General features: G+C 48.1%; 1 protein-coding gene across 1 annotated transcript; it reads right to left on the minus strand.

Moving 5' to 3' along the window:
* Positions 1–17500: 17500 nt before the first annotated feature.
* On the minus strand, positions 17501–18797 carry LOC117854191 (peroxidase P7). The gene is made up of 2 exons (XM_034736494.1): positions 18497–18797; positions 17501–18382 (listed from the first exon to the last, which is right to left on the minus strand). Exons 1-2 carry the CDS (start codon positions 18716–18718, stop codon positions 17603–17605), a joined length of 1002 nt encoding a protein of 333 aa, XP_034592385.1. The 5' UTR covers positions 18719–18797; the 3' UTR covers positions 17501–17602.
* Positions 18798–19382: the final 585 nt, after the last annotated feature.

Here is a 19382-nt window from a genome sequence, read left to right on the forward strand (position 1 = left end):
GTGAGTACCCCGATGTGTTTCTAGATGACTTGCCCGGCATGCCGCCAGATAGGGATATCGAGTTTGTCATTGAACTACAGCCAGGCACCGCCCCAATATCAAAAAGACCCTATCGGATGCCACCCGCCGAGCTGGCCGAGTTGAAAACCCAATTGCATGACCTGTTGGAGAAAGGTTTTATCCGACCCAGCACTTCACCCTGGGGTTGCCCAGCCCTGTTTGTGAAGAAGAAGGATGAAAGTCTACGCATGTGTGTGGACTACCGACCCCTCAATGCGGTGACCATCAAGAACAAGTATCCACTTCCCCGCATTGATGTTCTGTTTGACCAGTTAGCTGGAGCTAGAGTGTTCTCCAAGATCGATCTTCGTTCCGGTTATCACCAAATCAAGATTCGACCCTGTGACATTCCCAAAACTACTTTCTCCACAAGATATGGACTCTATGAGTACCTGGTTATGTCCTTTGGACTCACCAATGCACCCGCTTATTTCATGTATCTCATGAATTCGGTGTTCATGCCCAAGCTAGACAAGTTCATGGTGGTGTTCATTGATGATATTCTGGTATACTCAAAGAACAAAGAAGAACATGCCGAGCATCTTCATGTGGTTCTTCAGCGGTTGAGGGATCATCAGCTTTATGCCAAGTTCTCCAAGTGTGAATTCTGGTTGGAGAGTGTCAAGTTCTTGGGACACACAATCTCTCAAAACAGCATAGCAGTGGACCCCAGCAAGGTGCAAGAGGTCATGGACTGGAAGCCACCCACTTCGGTTCAGCAAATCCGCAGTTTTCTTGGACTAGCAGGCTACTATCGGCATTTCATTCCGGATTTCTCAAAGATAGCTAAGCCGATAACCGAGCTACTGAAAAAGGAAGTCAAGTTTGTGTGGAGCCACAACTGCGAAGAAGCTTTCCACACCTTGAAGTGCCTGCTGACTTCTGCCTCAGTTTTAGCTCAACCGACCCTTCCAGGCCGTTTAACGTGTACTGTGACGCCTCTGGCACTGGACTTGGGTGTGTTCTTATGCAAGACAACTGAGTCATTGCCTATGCCTCGCGGGCGTTGCGACCGCATGAGCTGAACTATCCGACCCATGATCTTGAGTTAGCAGCAGTGATTCATGCCTTAAAGATATGGAGACACTATCTGATGGGCACCCACTGCAACATCTACACCGATCACAAGAGCCTCAAGTACATCTTCGATCAAGCCGACCTCAACATGCGCCAAAGAAGATGGTTGGAGTTGATTAAGGATTATGATTTGGAAGTACATTATCACCCCGGCAAGGCCAACGCAGTAGCAGACGCTCTCAGCCGCAAGACCCATTGCAATTGCTTGTCGGTAATCAACTTCATAGAAACTCTGTGTCATGAGATGGGAAAACTTAGTTTGGAAGTTATTTCTCATGGAACCCTCGGTCATATTTCCCTTGAGTCTGCTTTGGAGGACCAAATTGGGTCGGCACAGTTAGAGGATGAGGAAATAAAGCGAATTAAAAGGAAGATTTCATGGAAGGATGAAGGGTACAAGCAATTCTGACAGGATGAGAATGGGAGAGTGTACTATGGGAACCGACTTGTTGTCCCATCTGACCCCACTCTTAAGAAGCAACTCCTAGATGAAGCCCATCTCTCCAAGTTCTCAATCCATCCTAGCAGCAATAAGATATATCATGATCTCCGTCAAACTTTTTGGTGGAGTGGAATGAAGCCAGAAATTGCACGCTACGTCTCGGGATGTGACACCTGCCAACGTGTCAAGGCCAACCATTTGAAGGTAGCAGGTACCCTGCAATCGCTACCTATCCCATCCTGGAAATGGGAAGACATCAGCATGGACTTCATTGTTGGACTGCCCCCTACATCTCAGCGACACGACTCCATTTGGGTTATCGTGGACCGCCTCACCAAGTCTGCCCACTTTCTTCCTGTTCACACCACCTACCTGGCCAAGAAATATGCAGAGCTGTATCTTGACCGCATTATTTCTCTACACGGTGTGCCTAGGACGATCATATCTGATCGAGGAGTTCAGTTTGTAGCGTGTTTTTGGGAACAGCTACAAGCATCACTTGGCACCAAGCTCATTCATACCTCGACCTATCACCCACAAACTGATGGTCAGACCGAGAGAGTAAATCAGATCCTTGAAGACATGCTACGAGTTTGTGTCATCCATTATGACAAGAATTGGGATAAGTGCTTACCGTTGGCAGAATTCTCCTACAACAATAGCTACCAGGCTAGCTTGAAGATGGCACCGTTTGAAGCCTTATATGGTCGGAGGTGTCAAACGCCATTGAGTTGGTCACAAGTTGGAGAGAGACAAACCTACGGACCTGATCTAGTAGTAGAAGCCGAAGCACAAGTTAAGGTGATTCAGGCAAACCTCAAGGCAGCCCAATCTCAACAGAAGAGTTACTCCGACAGGAGAAGGAGACCCCTGCGGTTTAACCTTGGTGATCACGTGTATCTTCGAGTCTCCCCGACCAAAGGAGTGCAACGATTCGGAGTAAAAGGGAAATTGGCTCCCCGTTACATTGGCCCTTATGAGATTGTGGAAATTTGTGGACCCGTTGCTTACCGGATCCAACTACCAGAACAGCTTTTGGCCATTCATGATGTTTTCCATGTGTCCCAACTAAAGAAATGTGTCCAAGTCCCAACTGAGGTCTTGGAATAGGAGCAACTTCAAATCGAGCCCGACCTGACTTACGCTGAGTACCTGGCCAAAGTCCTCGACCGCAAGGAAAGACACACACGACGACAAGTTGTGAAAATGTACAAGATACTATGGACCAACCACACGGAGGAGGAAGCAACCTGGGAAGCAGAGGAGTATCTGAACAAGCACTTCAGAGGTTTTCTTTTCAGCCAAGAAGGTAAGAACCGCACACCCCCACTAGTTGCCCTTGCACCCGAATCTCGGGACGAGATTCTTTTTAAGGGGGGTAGGCTGTAACGACCCAGGTTTAAATCAGCTGAGTTAATCTTAAGACGAGTCCCTAATTCGGTTGACTCAGCTTTTCTTGAGCTTTATCGCCTAGAGTCCGGTTCTCAGCCCGACCCTGAAACCCAACCAAACCGCTAGTTCTCTCTAAGTCCCGAAAGCCAGTGTTCCTCCAGACATGGGAGCTGTGAGAGAGCCAGAGACTGGAAGGTGGACCCACAACCAGATCCCCGGATCTCTCGAGTCAAATGCGCCAGAGCCAGCATGCGCCCCGCTTCAGAGCCTCTCCGCCGCGTGGCTTGACCTCCCTGATGAGCGCCACCTCGCCCAGTCGCCGACCGCGACAAGATAGATCAGCACGCCTCCTTCCCAATCGCGCGCGGAAGCCCCTGCAGCCCTTTCTGCCTAGCCTCGTCTTGCTCGCACCCTCGCCGGCCGCGTCAAGGCGCCCTGTCGCCGCCGCGACAGAGGATTTGCCGCTGCCGCGCTAGACCGCCTCGCATCCCGCACCCATCACCTCGCCCGGATCCCCGACCGCACGCCCCGATGCCTTCCGGCTTTTCCGTCTCCACAGTTGCACCGCCCACGCGTGCGCTCCACGATGATACCGCCCTTGCCAACCATGGCTCTGGACGAGATAGCTCCTTTTTCCGTCTCGCCAGTAACATGCCCCGGCAAGCCGCTGTTCTGCGCTCGCTCGTGCCGCCGCTCGCCCTGTCACCTCGCCTGCTACGACCTTCCTGTCACACGCTAGTCAAGTCGCCTCCCACAATCCGCTACTTGACGCGACCAGACCATGCTCTCCCTCGCCAACTCTTAATCCCTCTGTGGTGCGCAGATGTTGTGAGGTTAGGTTCGCCATGCATGGTTAAGGAACTCAAATCGATTCGTCTGCCTCTCACAGTTTGAGACTGCTTGATCGCTATGCTACACTGAGTAAAGATGGAACATGATGATGATATGAACTTGATGTTGAGCTATATACACATAATGTTTGGATCTGTGTTTTCTTTGCATAAGTTGCAAAAGTAGGCTGGTTAATGAATTTAGAACCGGAGCTAAAACCTTGAAAGCAAGGACCTACTATAGCTGCTTTTGGTAAACAAAACCCCTTAGCCAAAGAGCCTTGCATGTCTAGAAGTGGTGGAGTAGTTTTCCCACCGATCGGTTAAGTCTTGTTGAGCTTAGAAGCTCAGCCCTGTTGCGGCATCTCTTTTCAAGTGAAGTTCAAGCTTCCGAGTGTGCTGCTCTTGGCACTTGGCTACCCCATCTTCATCCTAGGTGGACGGTCGAGTGGGATCCCTCCTCGGACGGCGAGGAGCGGGATCATTGATGTCCTGATCGGCCTCATCAGGGACATCCACCCCCGGCGGTAGCTCCCGCTATTTTATCTTTCCGTTGCTTTTGAATCTTGTAAAACTTTGATTTTCGAACCAGTGTGTAATAAATCGTTGGACTACTTAATTTATTTGTTGTATTCTCTGGAACCACTCACCTTCGTGTGAGCTATGCTAACTCGGTCCTGTCTAAGCGGTTTTATCGGATGAAATCCGACGGATCGTCGAGTTAACTTGATTAAAACATGAGATTCGCGTGTTAGGTGACTTAATCGTGCTTTAGCTAAGTTAATCCGAGGTGTTCTACCATAGTGATGGAGCTTGATTGCTTCATGGGCCAAGTTCTGCCTCTCTTGCTTTAACTCGGCCTCTGATATCGCTAAAGAGCTGTCGAATCGGCGAGGCGTCCTCCACCAATTGGTCGATGTCATCTTGGAGGAGGGTCCTTATGCTCTCGAGCTTAGCACGGACGTCATCAGGGATTGAGCTCAGGGTAACTTGACGTGAAGCAACCTCCTCGTCATCAGAAAGCGCGACCGCGAAAGAGAAAAGACTGTTGTTGGGAGTATCTTGTTCCTGTGAAAGAATAAAAAATAATAAGCATCGGTTAGCCAATGGTAATAGGGAAATCGGCCGATTCGGGTGACAAGTCTCTTACCTCTTTGAAGCGGATTTCTTCTGCTTGCACCGGCGGGAGTGCTGCTCTTGATTCGGGAACTGGTGCAACCAGCTCATCAGAGGAGGAGGATTCAACGATTATCGGTGCCCTGCTCGGACCGGCCTCATGGAAAGATACGAGAGGCAAATTCTTATGAGTATAATACAAATGGTTAGATCTGATGACACGTGGTGATTGCTGTACCTCCGTGGGTTTCCTAGCCGATGGTAGTTGAAAAGGTACAATTGACGTACCAAGGGTAGCCTGCATCAGAATCGGTCAAACTTTTGATTAAGTATCAAAAAATTGAGATAAGGGATTTTTTACCTCGGTGGGAGGAATTACTGGCACTCCGATTTCTGCTTGGGGTGTGGCCGATTGCTGCGGAGGCACCAGAGCGACTTGTGCAGCCTGATGTAAAAAAGAGGTCAGTATCAAGAGGATACTTGGGAGGGTGTGAACACAAGGTTACCTGAAAGGCTTCAGCTAGCAATGATGCAGTGTCCGCTCCAGCTTCTGTAGCAGCTTGAGGGTCAACTTCCTCAATGACCGGGAGAATCGGCGCAGCCAAAGATTTCGCCGGTGCCGCCGTCGACTGATCGGCCGATTCCGTGCGAGTGCGCACTCGGCGGCTTATCTTCTTTAAGGTTTTCTTTGGCGGCAGTTTCAATCGGCCGGTGATGATGTCATCAATGGATGAGGCATGATGGCCGATGAGTGGGAATTCCGTGTATGGGTAGCGATTCTCTATCGGCCTGCCACTCCGACTGCGCATTGGAGGAAGTCGACTCTCGGCCTGTAAAAGAAAGTAAGAGTTAGTGATAAAATTTGTAGCATGAGAAGGCAAATGACATCGAAATCGGCTGAGAGAGAAGTAGTACCGCTGCATTCGCATTCGGGTCGATGTTCTCAGGATCCAGATCATTGCAATATGTCGTGGGAGATGCACAAAATAGATGCTGCTTCCATTATGCCCACCATAGTTTGAAAGGTTGGACAGCGAAAGGAGCTACTATCCAATTGTTCAAATCGATGGTGCTGGAATCGGGCACTCGGTCGCACAGCCGACTGTAGTCCAAACCCTTGGTGAGCTCGTCTTGGAATTTTATGCGACCGGCGAAGTAGACTCGAATCGGCTGCTGACCTAGGCTGAATTGTCGTGCTACAATTGATAGATTGTAAAACTCGTAAGTAGGGGCATCCTTCCCCGAGAAAAAGTTCACTAGTAAGATCCCTAGTTTGATCAAGATGTCCGTGATATCATTATCAAAGGTGTTGGACGTCGAATCGTAATAGAAGGGGAGCTCAAAAAGCGGCTCTGTCCTCTGATACGGATACTAGCTGGTGGTTTCTTTAGTGAAGCCGTTGTAAAAATATCTGAAATATTCGGCTACTTTGGTGGCAGTGAGCTGGCAACCAGGGACGACTAATGCTGCTTCGCCGAAAGAAGTGCATCGGCGCCGTACGGTGGGGTTTTCTTCTGACTCAATGTTGGGGAATGTCATGTGCTCCACCCGATGCTATGAGATCTTGCTCATATACAAATTGAGCCAGAGATTGATAAACCACCAGGGGCCACCTGGGTTTCCAATCGGCTCTCCCTTGGATAGTTTGACGCCGATTTGGTGCAGCATGTGATAGGCCGATCCTAGTAGATGCTTCCCGAGGAGGATAGAGGCTCCTCTTGATAACGCTTCGGCCAAAGCTTGTGTGTTGGAAGACGGACCGACTGCCCTGCCGCAGAAAAGATGTTTCTCCAACCACATCATTAGGAAGGCTGCATATTCTCTCTTTGAAACGGTCCTGGTCTTCATGTTGTTCTTGATGTACCCCTTCCACCCGCCGATTCCTTTTGTCTCCAGCCGATGGGTCGGCTTGACAAGATAATAGAAGGGGGTATCGGGGGAAGAAATGTCAAGGTCGATCAACATCACAACATCGGCCAGAGTGGGGATATAGGCCCATGGCCGAAAAAAACGCATTAAGGGTGTCAGACCAGAAGTAGGAGGCTGCCATCACCAAGGGCTCATTTCACTCCATCTGAGACAGAGAAAGATTGATGCACTGGCTGATTTTTTGTTCATCCCATTGGACTCTCTTGGAGTTGGCTATCCTTTGGTACCACTATTTCCAACCGGGGGTTTCATTCGGCCAAGATCTAAAGGTGCCTGACCACTGGTCCGACTCCATTGGGGATTGTTTAAACGGAATCTATGAGTCTCTAAATTTATCAGATCAGTTGGGTCTGGATTCCCCATAGGACCTAGACAGATGAGGCCAGGGGCTTCGGAAAGGCGAATGGTGATTTGGTGTCTAACCGCCTAAAAAGGAAAAAAAGGAAAGAACTAAGAATAGATCTAAAACAAATGCCTGGGCGGTAAAGGTAAAAAGAAAAAGTTCCAGATGAGTACCTCCGGGATGAAAGTCATCGTCGCCAACGGGGCTGCTGGTGGAGCTACCGCCACTGAGGCCGCCGGTGGAGCCTTTGTCACCGATGGAGCTGCTACCGCCGCCGTTGGAGCTGCCGTCGGAGTTTCCGTTGCTGGTGAGGTTGCTAACGGTGCCGCCATTGGGAAGATGGAGCAGAATGTGGATGAGAAGGGGGTCGCCGAAAGACGTGGTTGGAAGCCAAGAGGGCGCCGAAAGAAGATGGAAACTAGTGCGCCAAGAAGGAAGTTACTAGCTTGTGAAGAAGAAGTGCGGGACGTGCCAGTATTTAAAGACAGTCCGAGAAGGGGTAAAGGCAGGATTTTTACCGCGCTGTCTACGCGAATTTCGGCGGAGTGGTTGTCTCAAGCACCCGTTTCAAAAAGATTGCAATCATCAGGTAGGAGACCGCAAAACGAAAGGAGATTTTTGATGCGTTTGTTTCGGAGGATAAGTTAAAAAGGAATTTCGAAGCAAAAGTTATGTTTTACTCCGAAATTGGGGGGCATGTGTTGACGCCAGATTTTGACACGTATGGAATCAGCGTCAAGGAAGGAGAGGGCTGGCCAATGCGGTAGATTAAAAGGTCACGATTGGAAATCGGCCGATTGGTGCTACAGTTGGGGATCGGCCGATTGGCGCTATAGTATTTTGGCGGACGAAGTTGGTGGAGATCGGCCGATTGGAAGGCTGGAGCGATTGGGCCAATATGGGCTTAAAGTGGATCAGGGAAAGAAGATAGAAAAAGATTGGCCCGCGGGAGTATAATAACCAACTCCGATACGAGTTGTGTTTGTAAATATTTGTTTTCGTTTAAGATTAGAGATAGATCCTAGTCGGTTAAGAAATTGGTTGTAACAGGCTATAAATAGCCGCCTTTAGAGATTTGTAAACAACACATCAATCAATACAAACAAATCTACTTTTCATCGCACTTTACTTTCAAGTCGGCGATTTCGCCAATACTTTTCTTCTTTCACGAGTTCGTACGGGTTGGCAGGGCTGCATCGACACGATCTCCGGCCGATTCTGTAAGTTCTGTTTATCGAGTAATATCTAAGCTTTAACTTCGGGTGCACCACTGCTGTTTCGTTTAGATTTATTCACAAGTTATCGATATTTACTAGAATTATAGGTTCTATCTGTTGTTCTAGTTCTATCACCAGTTATCCAGCTTGGGATTTGAACTGTCGGCTTCGTTATTGTTAGTTTCATTCATCATTATTATATAGCCGATTAGATCCGTTTCAAGTGTTGCTTTTGTAGCCTTGTTCAGTTTACTCTAGTAATTTCCTTCGCAATCACTACGTGATTGTCAGCTGTATTATAGCCAATTATCTTCATATAGCAAATCGGCCGATTCGCTGATACGCTTTTCGAGATCAGAACCTTTAGCCGATCGGAACCCCTTGAATTTGACACGTTTTCTTCCTTGCCAATCAACAGGTCAGATTGGCTGGCACGCGGCGCGAACCGCACTAGGGCAATCACCCGAACAGGAGCTAAGAAGATTCTTCCGGGTCGTCTGTCCGACGCTGAGGGTCAATTGGCTGACTTTTAGCGCCAACAGGAACATTCTTTTAACTTTAGTTATGTTACATATTTTAACTTTCATCATGTTATTATCATCATTTAGGATCTATTTGGTACTACTAATGCGGCAATGAGCTTTGGTGCGATTCTAGCTCAAGTCTTGTAACAGCATAAAAATTCAAATCTAAATATCAATCGAATTCAAAAACTTCAAAACCTACTTTAAAAATCTAATTTCAAAATATTGCAAAACTATTCTCGAGCTCAATTCCTTTTTTCATCTAAAATCCATCCCTAGCTTAATCTCCCTTTCCATTAGTGCAGCCGATTAACTTGCTTCTCTCTCTATTCTTCCTAAGCCAACAACCTGTTAATCAATTATTTCCCTCTAACCTCTCTCACTCATACTTCCTGCTTGTGCACGCCAAAAATAGAGACGAGCTTTGCTCGCAAGCATCTCATGCCAAGCTTGCGACGCAAGCCCCTTGCCATGCACACCATCCCCCTCTCCTCACACGCACACTGCTGCAGACCCGCACAGCTCTCGCATACACAACACAAGCTGAGCAAAAGCCGGAGCTTCGCCTGCAAGCTTCGTGTGCTGGACCCCCTCGCTGTGCTCACCCTCGCTCTGCTCAAGCGATAGCCCGACCCCGCGACATGACCGCTCGCTGCCACCGCGCACCACGCGAGCTCGCCCCTGCTCTCTCCGTCATAGAAAACCCGCCGAGCTCACACACACCGCTGCCCAGCACCAAGACCGACAACCAGAGCAAGCCGCTGCCCTCCCCGCTACACTCCACCATCCTCTACTACCACCGTCCCATCGCCTGTGCCATGCCCTTACTCTACCTGCACGCACCGTCATCTTCGCACCACCATAATCGCAAGCCGATGCTTGCAAATTGCCACCCAACCACAGCGTCGCCATTCATGGTGGATGGTTGAGCCGCTGTCACAGCTCCACCCTCATCGACTATAAAAGCCACCACCAGAAGCTCTCCATCGCCGTCCCGAGCTCGCCGAGCCGCCCAGCTCCATCGCTAATCTCCCTCGCTCCAATTTCTTCCTTCTATGCTTTCGCATAGAGAAAGCTCACCCTTGTCGATCTCCGACAATAGGCTAACATAGCACGATTAGTTAGTCGGTGAGCATCACCACACCCTCCTCTACCTTCCCCAAGCAACAGCCCACCCTATCCTTGCCTACACTAAGCTCCCCAAGAACTCTAGAGCCGCATCCATAGTCGCCCGTGGCCGACCTCCTTCTACCCCCTCACCCCGGCCAAGAACCCCATAATTGAATACCCTCATCCTCCTCTCTATCCTATGCCCTCGGATCTGGAAACGGAGGACTAAAACCCAACTCTGGCGAGCCCCTGTCCATGGATGTGGCAGCTCCGCCTGACGAACAACGTCATCCTCTCTCCGTGTCTCTCTAACTCTCTTTCTCCCCCTCCGTCATTTTCTTCCCAGGCCAAAAACATTAGTCAAACCCATAGCCCATGTACTGAACGTGTGAGCCCAAAAGCACCAACAGGCCACTCACGTGCAATTATGCTAGTAAAACCCATCAGATTTATGTTAATCTATTTTTAGAATTTATTAAACAGCCAAATTTATAGCTATAATATCTCATCCGTCTCAACTCCAATTCACATGATTCTTTTTCCTAAATTCTTCTAATAACATATATATTATCTATCCCTCCTATCCTCATCTCCATTTGAGCTCATTTTATTTTGTGTTTGTGCTTGTTTGTCTTTTGCACCGCTGTTGTCATAGCCGATGGAGTGATCAAGGAGGAGAACCAGTTTGGAGGCCTGTACCGCGAGCCAGAGTATGAAGGCCAAAACTACAAGCCGGAGCCAGAAGCCCTGTACCGCGAGCAGGAGCTACCTGAAGGCTTTGAAGACGGCAAGTTCAACCTATTCCCTTTTGATCATATTTATCCCAGTTTTCAAACACAACCCGTACAAGCCTTTTTATAAATTGCATCCAGTTATATATATGCTCAGATTATTTTATGACTTGATCTAGTTAAACCCGGTTGGATAGCCACTCCTTGAATTGATATATCTTGATTATAGCTTGACAACTTAGGATTTTTGGCTAGACATGATACGCTCTGTTTAGCTGATTATCTTGATTTTAGTACGCTTAGAAACTGGTTACTTAATATCATTACTACTCGTTTTACAAAAGATAAAATGTGTTGAGTGTGTTGGTGTGAGTATGGATTGGGATTTTGGAAAAGTGATAATAAACAATGGGTGTTGGTGATTATTTAGATGGGGCGGATCAGGGTTCCTTGTGTGGGATGCCTTGGAGTATTGGCTCGTGCCTGTGTGACTGAGTATGGAAGATATCCGCCTTATCTTGATTAAGGACCAAGTTAATGTGTCATCTAGCCTAACCCAACTTATCGTACAACCACTCGACCTTTGTGTGTGGCAAAGGCTTAGCATAAATCCCACTAGCTAGCCTGATAGTCATTCGTAGGCAGGTGCGCAAGGGGAGGCCAAGGAGCAGGCGTAAGCAAGTACTGGATTAGTGGACCTGTTGGAGACCTCGTAGGAAGGTCAAGAACCCCTTGGTTAGCCCTCGTGGGCAACTAGGCAGGACTATGCTATGGTGGGTAATGGCTTTGATGGATCTCACCGGCACTACGGTGATCGTGTTGCGGTACCCTACTTGTGGGTAAAGTGTACACCTCTGCAGAGTTAAAACCTATTTGAATAGCCGTGTCCACGGTCTTGGACGAGTTATGGCTTGGTCACATAACTATCTATTTGGGAAAGATGGACAAACATTTTGGTGTGAAATGGATTTTGGAAACATCCAGCAAGTGTGCCTTGTGCTACCGTGGATGGGGTGTCCAGTAGAACTTAAAACATGGATCCTTTGTGTAGGATCACCCGACTCTTTCCTAACTACTGTAAATATGATAGATATGTGTTTTGCAAAAACCGTGTTATAAAACTGAACCTTGCATGTGTACAAAATATTGCTTTCTGCAAAAATAAACCTTAGCCTATTCCTTGAATTATCCTTATGCATGTATTCTTATACCCCTTCCGTAGGGTGGGGTTGGATTTGCTGAGTACGTATGTACTCACCCTTGCTTTGTTGGTACAGTGGAAGATCCGGACTACGTCGTTGGTGAAGCTTTCGACTAGAAGGTCACCTAAGCACCCAACTTGCCTATGGCGTTGGGCTGTTAAGGATGTTTCCGCTGTCGTGCAGTGCTTGCATGCTGCTTAAGGACTTGGATGTCTATAGGTTGCATCTGCAGCCTATTTGTGTTGTATCTCTTTTGGGTCTATGTTACCCAACCGCTCCCTAGAGAGTTGTATGGCTTTTGAACTATCTGTTGAATAAATGTATGTACCAGCCCTCCTGGGACTGGTATTTACATCACATTTAGTCCCTGCGTAAATGGGGGCGCTTCAAGTCTTGGATGTGGATTTGACTTACATGGGTGGAAACCCGATATTAACCAGAGATTAAAAGTTCCAGGCTCATCTCACTTTCTACAGGCCACATCAGTTTACCTCTCCATTGTTCGAGATTTATAGTAGTGTGTGTGACCGTCCATGTGAAGTGAAGAAGAGTGCACTCATATGTGCTCTAACTTATTGTGATGAAGTTCTAGGCTGGACGATTGGAATCCTTAACTATGTTCCATATCTAATAACTATGTTCCATATCTAAGGAAGCGAGCCAGAGTAGTATGAAATATGTAACATGCATGGATGTACCCCTACCCTTTTCTTATAGATTTGAACTTATTTTCTCTAAGACATGAAGTATTAATGTATGAACTTGCACTATTTTCAGAACTGGTTATATTGTATTGTGGCATGAATGTACTCCTACTCTTTCCTTATTAATGTAGGAACTAGTTGTATATATTTTATTGCATATACAATGTTCTTTGAGTGTATCTAAATGGGTTGATTGAGAACTACATTTTAAAATTTTGGCACAAAAATGGTACAAAATTTTAGCGGGAATGATATTTCCAGAGGCGAGTAACTCGCCCTGAAAAAACAGTTTGCAAGGACGGATCTTGGCATCACCTGCTCCTAAAGATAACATTACCAGGGGTGAGTGATAGCGTCACCCACCCCTGGAAAAGGCTATATAAGGGTGGGCCTATTACCCACTCCTACAAATAACTATTTGTAGCTACGAAAGCCAGGAGCGGGTAGCGTGGCCCCCTGAAAATGTTGTTTCAACCGCTCCTGGAAATCGTTTTTGTAGTAGTGAACATGAGTGTAGGCATCTATTTGTTTACCTACATGAAGGAATATTTATTTTTTAAAAACAAAAGTTTTGGACCCTAGAATAAGCTGATACACATAGTCGTCGCAAAAGAAAGGAAGAAATCTCATTGTGCACAAAGCCAAGGTATGCCACACCAAGTCTCCACCATAAAAGGAATGACCTTTAGTACCAAACCTAGACAATTCTTTAGTACCAGTTTCGCAACCGGTACATCTATGTCGATACTAAAAGTGGGGGTCAATCTATGTCGGTACTAAAAGTGGGGGTCGATTCAAACTTGGGACCGCAAGTACGTCTCGCACGAGCCTTACTTACCATCTCGCATACACAACACATGTGATGGGTTTAGAGATGCTTGAAGTAACCCGTGGAGAAACCTTTAGTACTGGGCAGGTACTAATGCCCACCTTTAAGTAACGGGTCGGATGGTGTTACCAACCGGTACTAAAAGTCCTTCGGGAGCTAACAAATTCGGATCTGGTAGCATGAATACCAGGTCAAAATATGATCGGTATTATCATGTTAGACGAATGCTCGCTTTTCTAATAGTGCTCACACCCAGACTATTGTAGTTAAAACCGTCATAGAATCTTATGCTCCCAAAGAACGAACATGCGTGCTTGCTACACTAGCACCTGTTATCAACATAACAAAAAGAGAGGATCCCAACACGATTCATCAGACTCCGTCATCATCCTCCAGCAAATTGGAAGCAAACAACGGACTAGGTGCACCTAAAGAAGCTCACTGGCATCCAAAAAGTCCACCATTCCTTCACCGGTCAGATAGATGTTGGATCTTATAATTGTTTGGTAATCTTGAACGATGACAAAGGATCGGAGTTGATCGCTCAAATCCTCACAAACGCACAGCTTCACTTGAGTACCATTATCAGACATATGCTCCAATGAATTGGAGGACCTTTGCCAAATCCAAAGTCATCAACAACGACGAATATCCATCACATGTAAGGTCTCCAAGACAGCACCTCCAAGGGGGCATGACCTTAGCAGCTGGGAACGTGGAACTAACGTGGCCACGTTCCTCGTTCCGGATTTCCGTTATTTCGGGACGGGAATGTTTCAGGAACGGGAACAATGGGAACGTGGAACTAACGTGGCCACGTTCCTCGTTCCGGAAACGTTATTCCGGGACGGGAATGTTTCAGGAACGGGAACAATTTAGTCACTAAACCTTTCATAAGTGCCGTATCACGTTCCTCGTTCCACATTCTCGTTCCCATGGTTCAGGGAACATGGCTGCTAAGGGCATGACATCAATTATGCCGTTAATTGTTTCCTAATTTGGCAAGACAAATCAAAATCTCGTAGAGGATGATGATATTTTTGTCACGGATCATAGGGTCAATATGGGTTTGTTTAAATTTTTAAAAACCATTTAAATATTTTAAATTTATTGAAATGTTTTATTTGAAGCTTGTAGAACTTCTTTCACGAGCTCTGGTTATTTTTTATGGGATTCCTTGTGTCCCAAAATATATCCAGGATTTTTTTGGAGAATTTTTTGTATCGAAGTTAGTAGGATATATATTTTTATTCCAGATCCACTTATTCGCAGCCACAGGGAGTCGAACCTAGATCTGCTGGATTTTTTCTGAAACTTTTGGAGGTGTCTGAGTGTTTTTCACTCATTTAACTATTTATCCAATTTAACTTAAAAACTACTGCCACGGCAGCCCTAAGTCTCTTTGACCAAGCTCAGGGCCAAGACTAAACGAGTAAAACGTGTTCGAGTTAGACAAATTGAAGAGTAGAGGGGTCAAATATGCATCTAAAAGATCAAGATAGTAGGGTGGAGAGAGTTAAGAGTTAGACAAATTGAAGAGTAGAGGGGTCAAATATGCATCTAAAAGATCAAGATAGTAGGGTGGGGAGAGAGATAGTGGGATTATAAGAATATGGATTGTTATCAGTCTAGGGAGTCGTAGGGATCAAAACTAGTTTCCCTTCCCCCTTCCTTCCTTTCTGTCCATAGTATTTCCGTCTTCATAATGGAAATGGGGAGTCCTCGATTAAAAAACAAAGAATATGGATTGTTAGATTTTATAATCTACACAAGAACATGGGCAATCTGGATCTCATACAAATTTTTTAGTTCATTTCCATAATATGTCTCACATCCAAACATCTTATGCCTCCCAAGCCTCTTCAAAACTTTATGCCCTGCAACCATTGCCGCTCCAATCTGGCAAGTGCGCACCACCACTAACTGTGGCGACTGGCAAGGACACCAGATACCTTAAAATTTGGAACCCCATTCCTACCCCTAAACCCTAAATTCAGTAGAATTTGTTATGACCATAAAATATCAGAAAGAGTAAAATACACAAACAGTCCTTCAACTTGTAAGGGTGTGTCATCGATCCATAAACTCTGAAATTGCAGTTTTATATCCTTAAACTTGTTAAGTTGTCCATCACAGGTCCAAAGTGCCTTGTCATCATCTGTGTGTCTACGTGGCATGCTGACTATGTGCTAACGTGGACTAGTGAGGTGGCTAACATCGTAGGCCCACATGCCAGAGGCCCAGTACTTCTCTGTTTCTCACCGTGTCTTCTTCCTCGCCACGACAGAAGAGGGACTGCCGGTAACGACGGGAGGGGAGAACCTGGCGAGCAGGTTGGCTGCCTCATCGGCAGGGAGTAATGGTGCGATCTCGAGGATGCCGGTCTCCTCGTCCTCTGATCAGGGCACTGCCTACATGTAGCGGATGCAAGCCTCAACGTAGGTATCGAAGATGAACCAGAGCACCACGAGGAGGAGGTCGAGGGCCTCGCCGCGGAGCGAATGGCGCCCACCAAATTGAGCGTGTGGAAGAGGCGGAACGGGGACGGGACGACGGCGAGCAGAAGGCAGCGGGGCCGGCGTTGCTCACCGAGCGCTTGCGCTTGCGGGGAGTAATTTGGGAATTTTTTTGGCTTTCAGGGATGGCGAAAGGGTGGTCCCAAGGCAAACTGAGTGTCGTGTCGCGACAGCTGCCGCCGCCCTTCTCAAGCCCGCGCTGGCGTTCGCCGCAGCTGCAGCAACAGCCAGCTCAATGCCTTTGCCGCCTCCTTCATTAGTTCATCCAGGAAGAGAGAGAAGCCGGTGAAACAGGCGGCGCATGGTGAGCGAGCACACATTGAACCACTGGGAAGCTAATTTGTAACTCTGGTCAATGATTGATGTGGATTGCTTGCAGGTTGACCAAGTATCGCCATCATGTCCCCGTCGATCTCCCTTCTTTGCTCATCGTTTTCCAATCCGAGCAGAGCAAGCAAACAGACAGCAGTCAAGCTTTCTCTCTCTGCTTCTTTTCCGTCGATTCAGTAGAAGAACCTTTCGCAGCTGTCGCCGCTACGCTCTTCTCCATCATGTTTTCTTCTACACGCACAAGCACTAACTAGCTTCTTCTCTTGTTTCTTCTGTACAAAACCAGCAGCCGCAGCTGCTTCCACAGATTCCCCACCTCAACTCCTCCATGCGAGCAAGCAACAAATTCACAGGATGCAGAATTGCAGATCCGTTTGCTCCCTCGCCGAGCCGTCAGCGGCACCACCGAGCTCCTCGGCGCGGAGGTTGTGCATCCCATCCGCGGCAATCGTTATCTCTATTTGGGACCTTGCAATCTCCTCTCGCCCGTGGCCGCCGCTAGTCCCTCCGTTGCGGTAGGAAGAAGACACCGTGGTGAAGAAAGAAGGACACGGCCGTTGCCATGTGGGCCTAAGCTCTCAGCTGCCTCATCAGTCCACATAAGCATACAGTCAGCATGCTACGTAGATACACAGATGATGATCTGTTATGAACGACGTATAGCCACAGAGGAGACACACGATTTAACGTGGAAAACCCCTCCGATGTGAAGGGGAAAAACCACGGGCACCAGCCAGCAACAATCGCACTATCTCAAGAGTTTTGGGGTTACACGCCTATGGCGGCTTACAACAGAATCAAGCCTCCGGCGATGGGCCTCCGCTCCGTCACAAGCCCGGCCTATATCCTGGAGTGAATTTGGAACAACTCCAACATGATCAAGGCACTTTGGACCTGCGGTGGATAACTGAAGAAGTTCAAGGACCTGAAACTGTAATTTCAGAGTTCATGACCACACCCTTACAAGTTTAAGGACCGTAGACGTATTTTACTCAGAAAGTAACTATGGAACTTTTTTGGAAGAAAGTAATCATGGAACTAGCTAGGAAGCACGAATCTTCATATCATATATGCGGTTACAAATTCTACGCATTTTATTATCAAAAAAGAATAGGAGACACATGTAAGCAATATCATCCAAATAAATGTGCATATAAAGACATGTTATTCATGACAAACAAATAAAGGAACAAATAGAATTGGTTACAATTTATTTTGTACAGATTGAATTAAATAACTATGTTTGGTTTTCATTTTCTATTAGTTCTTCGATAATTCACCATCGAGCACTTGAGCCTCACTTCCACTGGCATTCCTGGCGGAGGCGGTATGTCCCCCATCTTCACCATAGCCTTGGCAAAGTCGTAGGCGAACGCCTCGCCATCCTTGCTGTACATCTCCACCAGATGGTCCAGCGGCCCACCGCAGCCGTAGAGCGCCTGGTCGGAGGTGAGGAGGCCGCGCCGCGCGACCAGGTCCTTGTAGTAGGCGTTGTCGAACCTCATCGGTGTCTGCTCGTCGAACGGCGCGGCGGCATCGTCGCCGTCGCCCTGGCACGTCTGCCTTCGGAGCTCCGCGAAGGAGGGGTCGATGTCGGCGCGGCCGCCCTCCTCCCGGCCGTAGACGCGGGCCTTGTAGTGGACGCACCGCGCCGTGCCAACGGTGTGCGCGCCCGAGAGCGCGACCATGTCGCGGGCGTCGAGGCCGTGTTCGGCGAACGCGGCGATGAGGCCTGTGAGGTTGGCGTGCGGGGACGGGAGGTCGTTCTCGGCGGCGTCCCTGTCGGCGCCACGCGAGTCCTTGCGGCCGAGCTGCACGTTCCATGCCGGGCCTCCGAGCAGGGCGACGGCATCCCGGGAGGCCAGGGCGAGGATGTCGGCACAGGAGACGGTGGCCGGGCAGGAGTGCTCGAGGTGGGACTTGATCTCGTCGATCACGTCGAAGCCGCGGAGAGAGTCGTTGGGCTCGGCGGCCTTCTCGCTCTCGAAGAAGGGCGTGCCGTCGTCCAGGAGGACGGAGCCGTCGCACCCCTGTTGAATTCGTTCGAAAAATTACTGTCGCTAATTGCAATGGACAGCTTAATTACGTAATAACGATTACTAGCATGAAAGATGACTAGATAATCGAGCTAAACCAAGACGTACGTTTATGAAGCAGTCGTGGAAGAAGAGGCGGAGAACGGCGGGGGCTATCGCCTGGTCGGCGGCGACCTTGGACGCCATCACGGAGTGCACGATGTGCTGCGCGCTCGGGCACGTCTCGTCGTAGTAGCGGACCGAGAGGTGGTGGTCACCATTGGCGGTGCATGCTAGAAGGACAGAGAGGATCAGCGGAGTAAGCCGAGAAGAGCTCCTCGACGGTGACATAGTGTGGCAAAGAGCTAGCTGAAGATGTTGTTCCTGTGCATAGATTGGAGTGGTGATCGAAGCATGCAGTGGAGGCGTGCTTATATACAGCGCGCGGCTGTCTTCTCCGGCCGCCTCCCGTGGCGTGGATGCTTGTTCTATGCGCGTGCACGTGCGGACGTTCGATGCTGTGGCAGCAGCAGCGTTGACATGGTCTATGGTCTGGCGGTCTGCACGCACGCATGGCTTCGTGGCCGGAATTCTGACCGGGGTAACCGTCACGACGAAACAGGGCGAAGGAAAAACGAACGGGGAACGACAAACTAGCCAGAGAATTCAAAGATTCCTCTCTGCTACTAGTGGATGTCGACTATCCCACTACTTATAATTTTCCGACCGTACGTTCATGACGTACACTAGCAGCTGGAGCCTGGAAGAGGCAGTTTAATCGATCGATGATGCACATCGTCATGGGTCGTTGTTGCCTGATTGCGGCCAACTCTTCTCGGTCCCATGATTCCTTGACCCAATCATGAACTTGTTAATTTGTGATATTGTAAAGGACAACAAGGTAACAACACAACTTTATTAGGATTGAAGTTACGTTTCGGTACGAATCGAACTTTCAAAGCACGTGTGAGCGTTGACGAAATGGAAACTTTCTTAGTTGTCCCTCGACAAAATA

Source organism: Setaria viridis, chromosome 4 (genome assembly GCF_005286985.2).
Source record: "Setaria viridis chromosome 4, Setaria_viridis_v4.0, whole genome shotgun sequence".
In the NCBI taxonomy this organism is placed as follows: domain Eukaryota; kingdom Viridiplantae; phylum Streptophyta; class Magnoliopsida; order Poales; family Poaceae; genus Setaria; species Setaria viridis.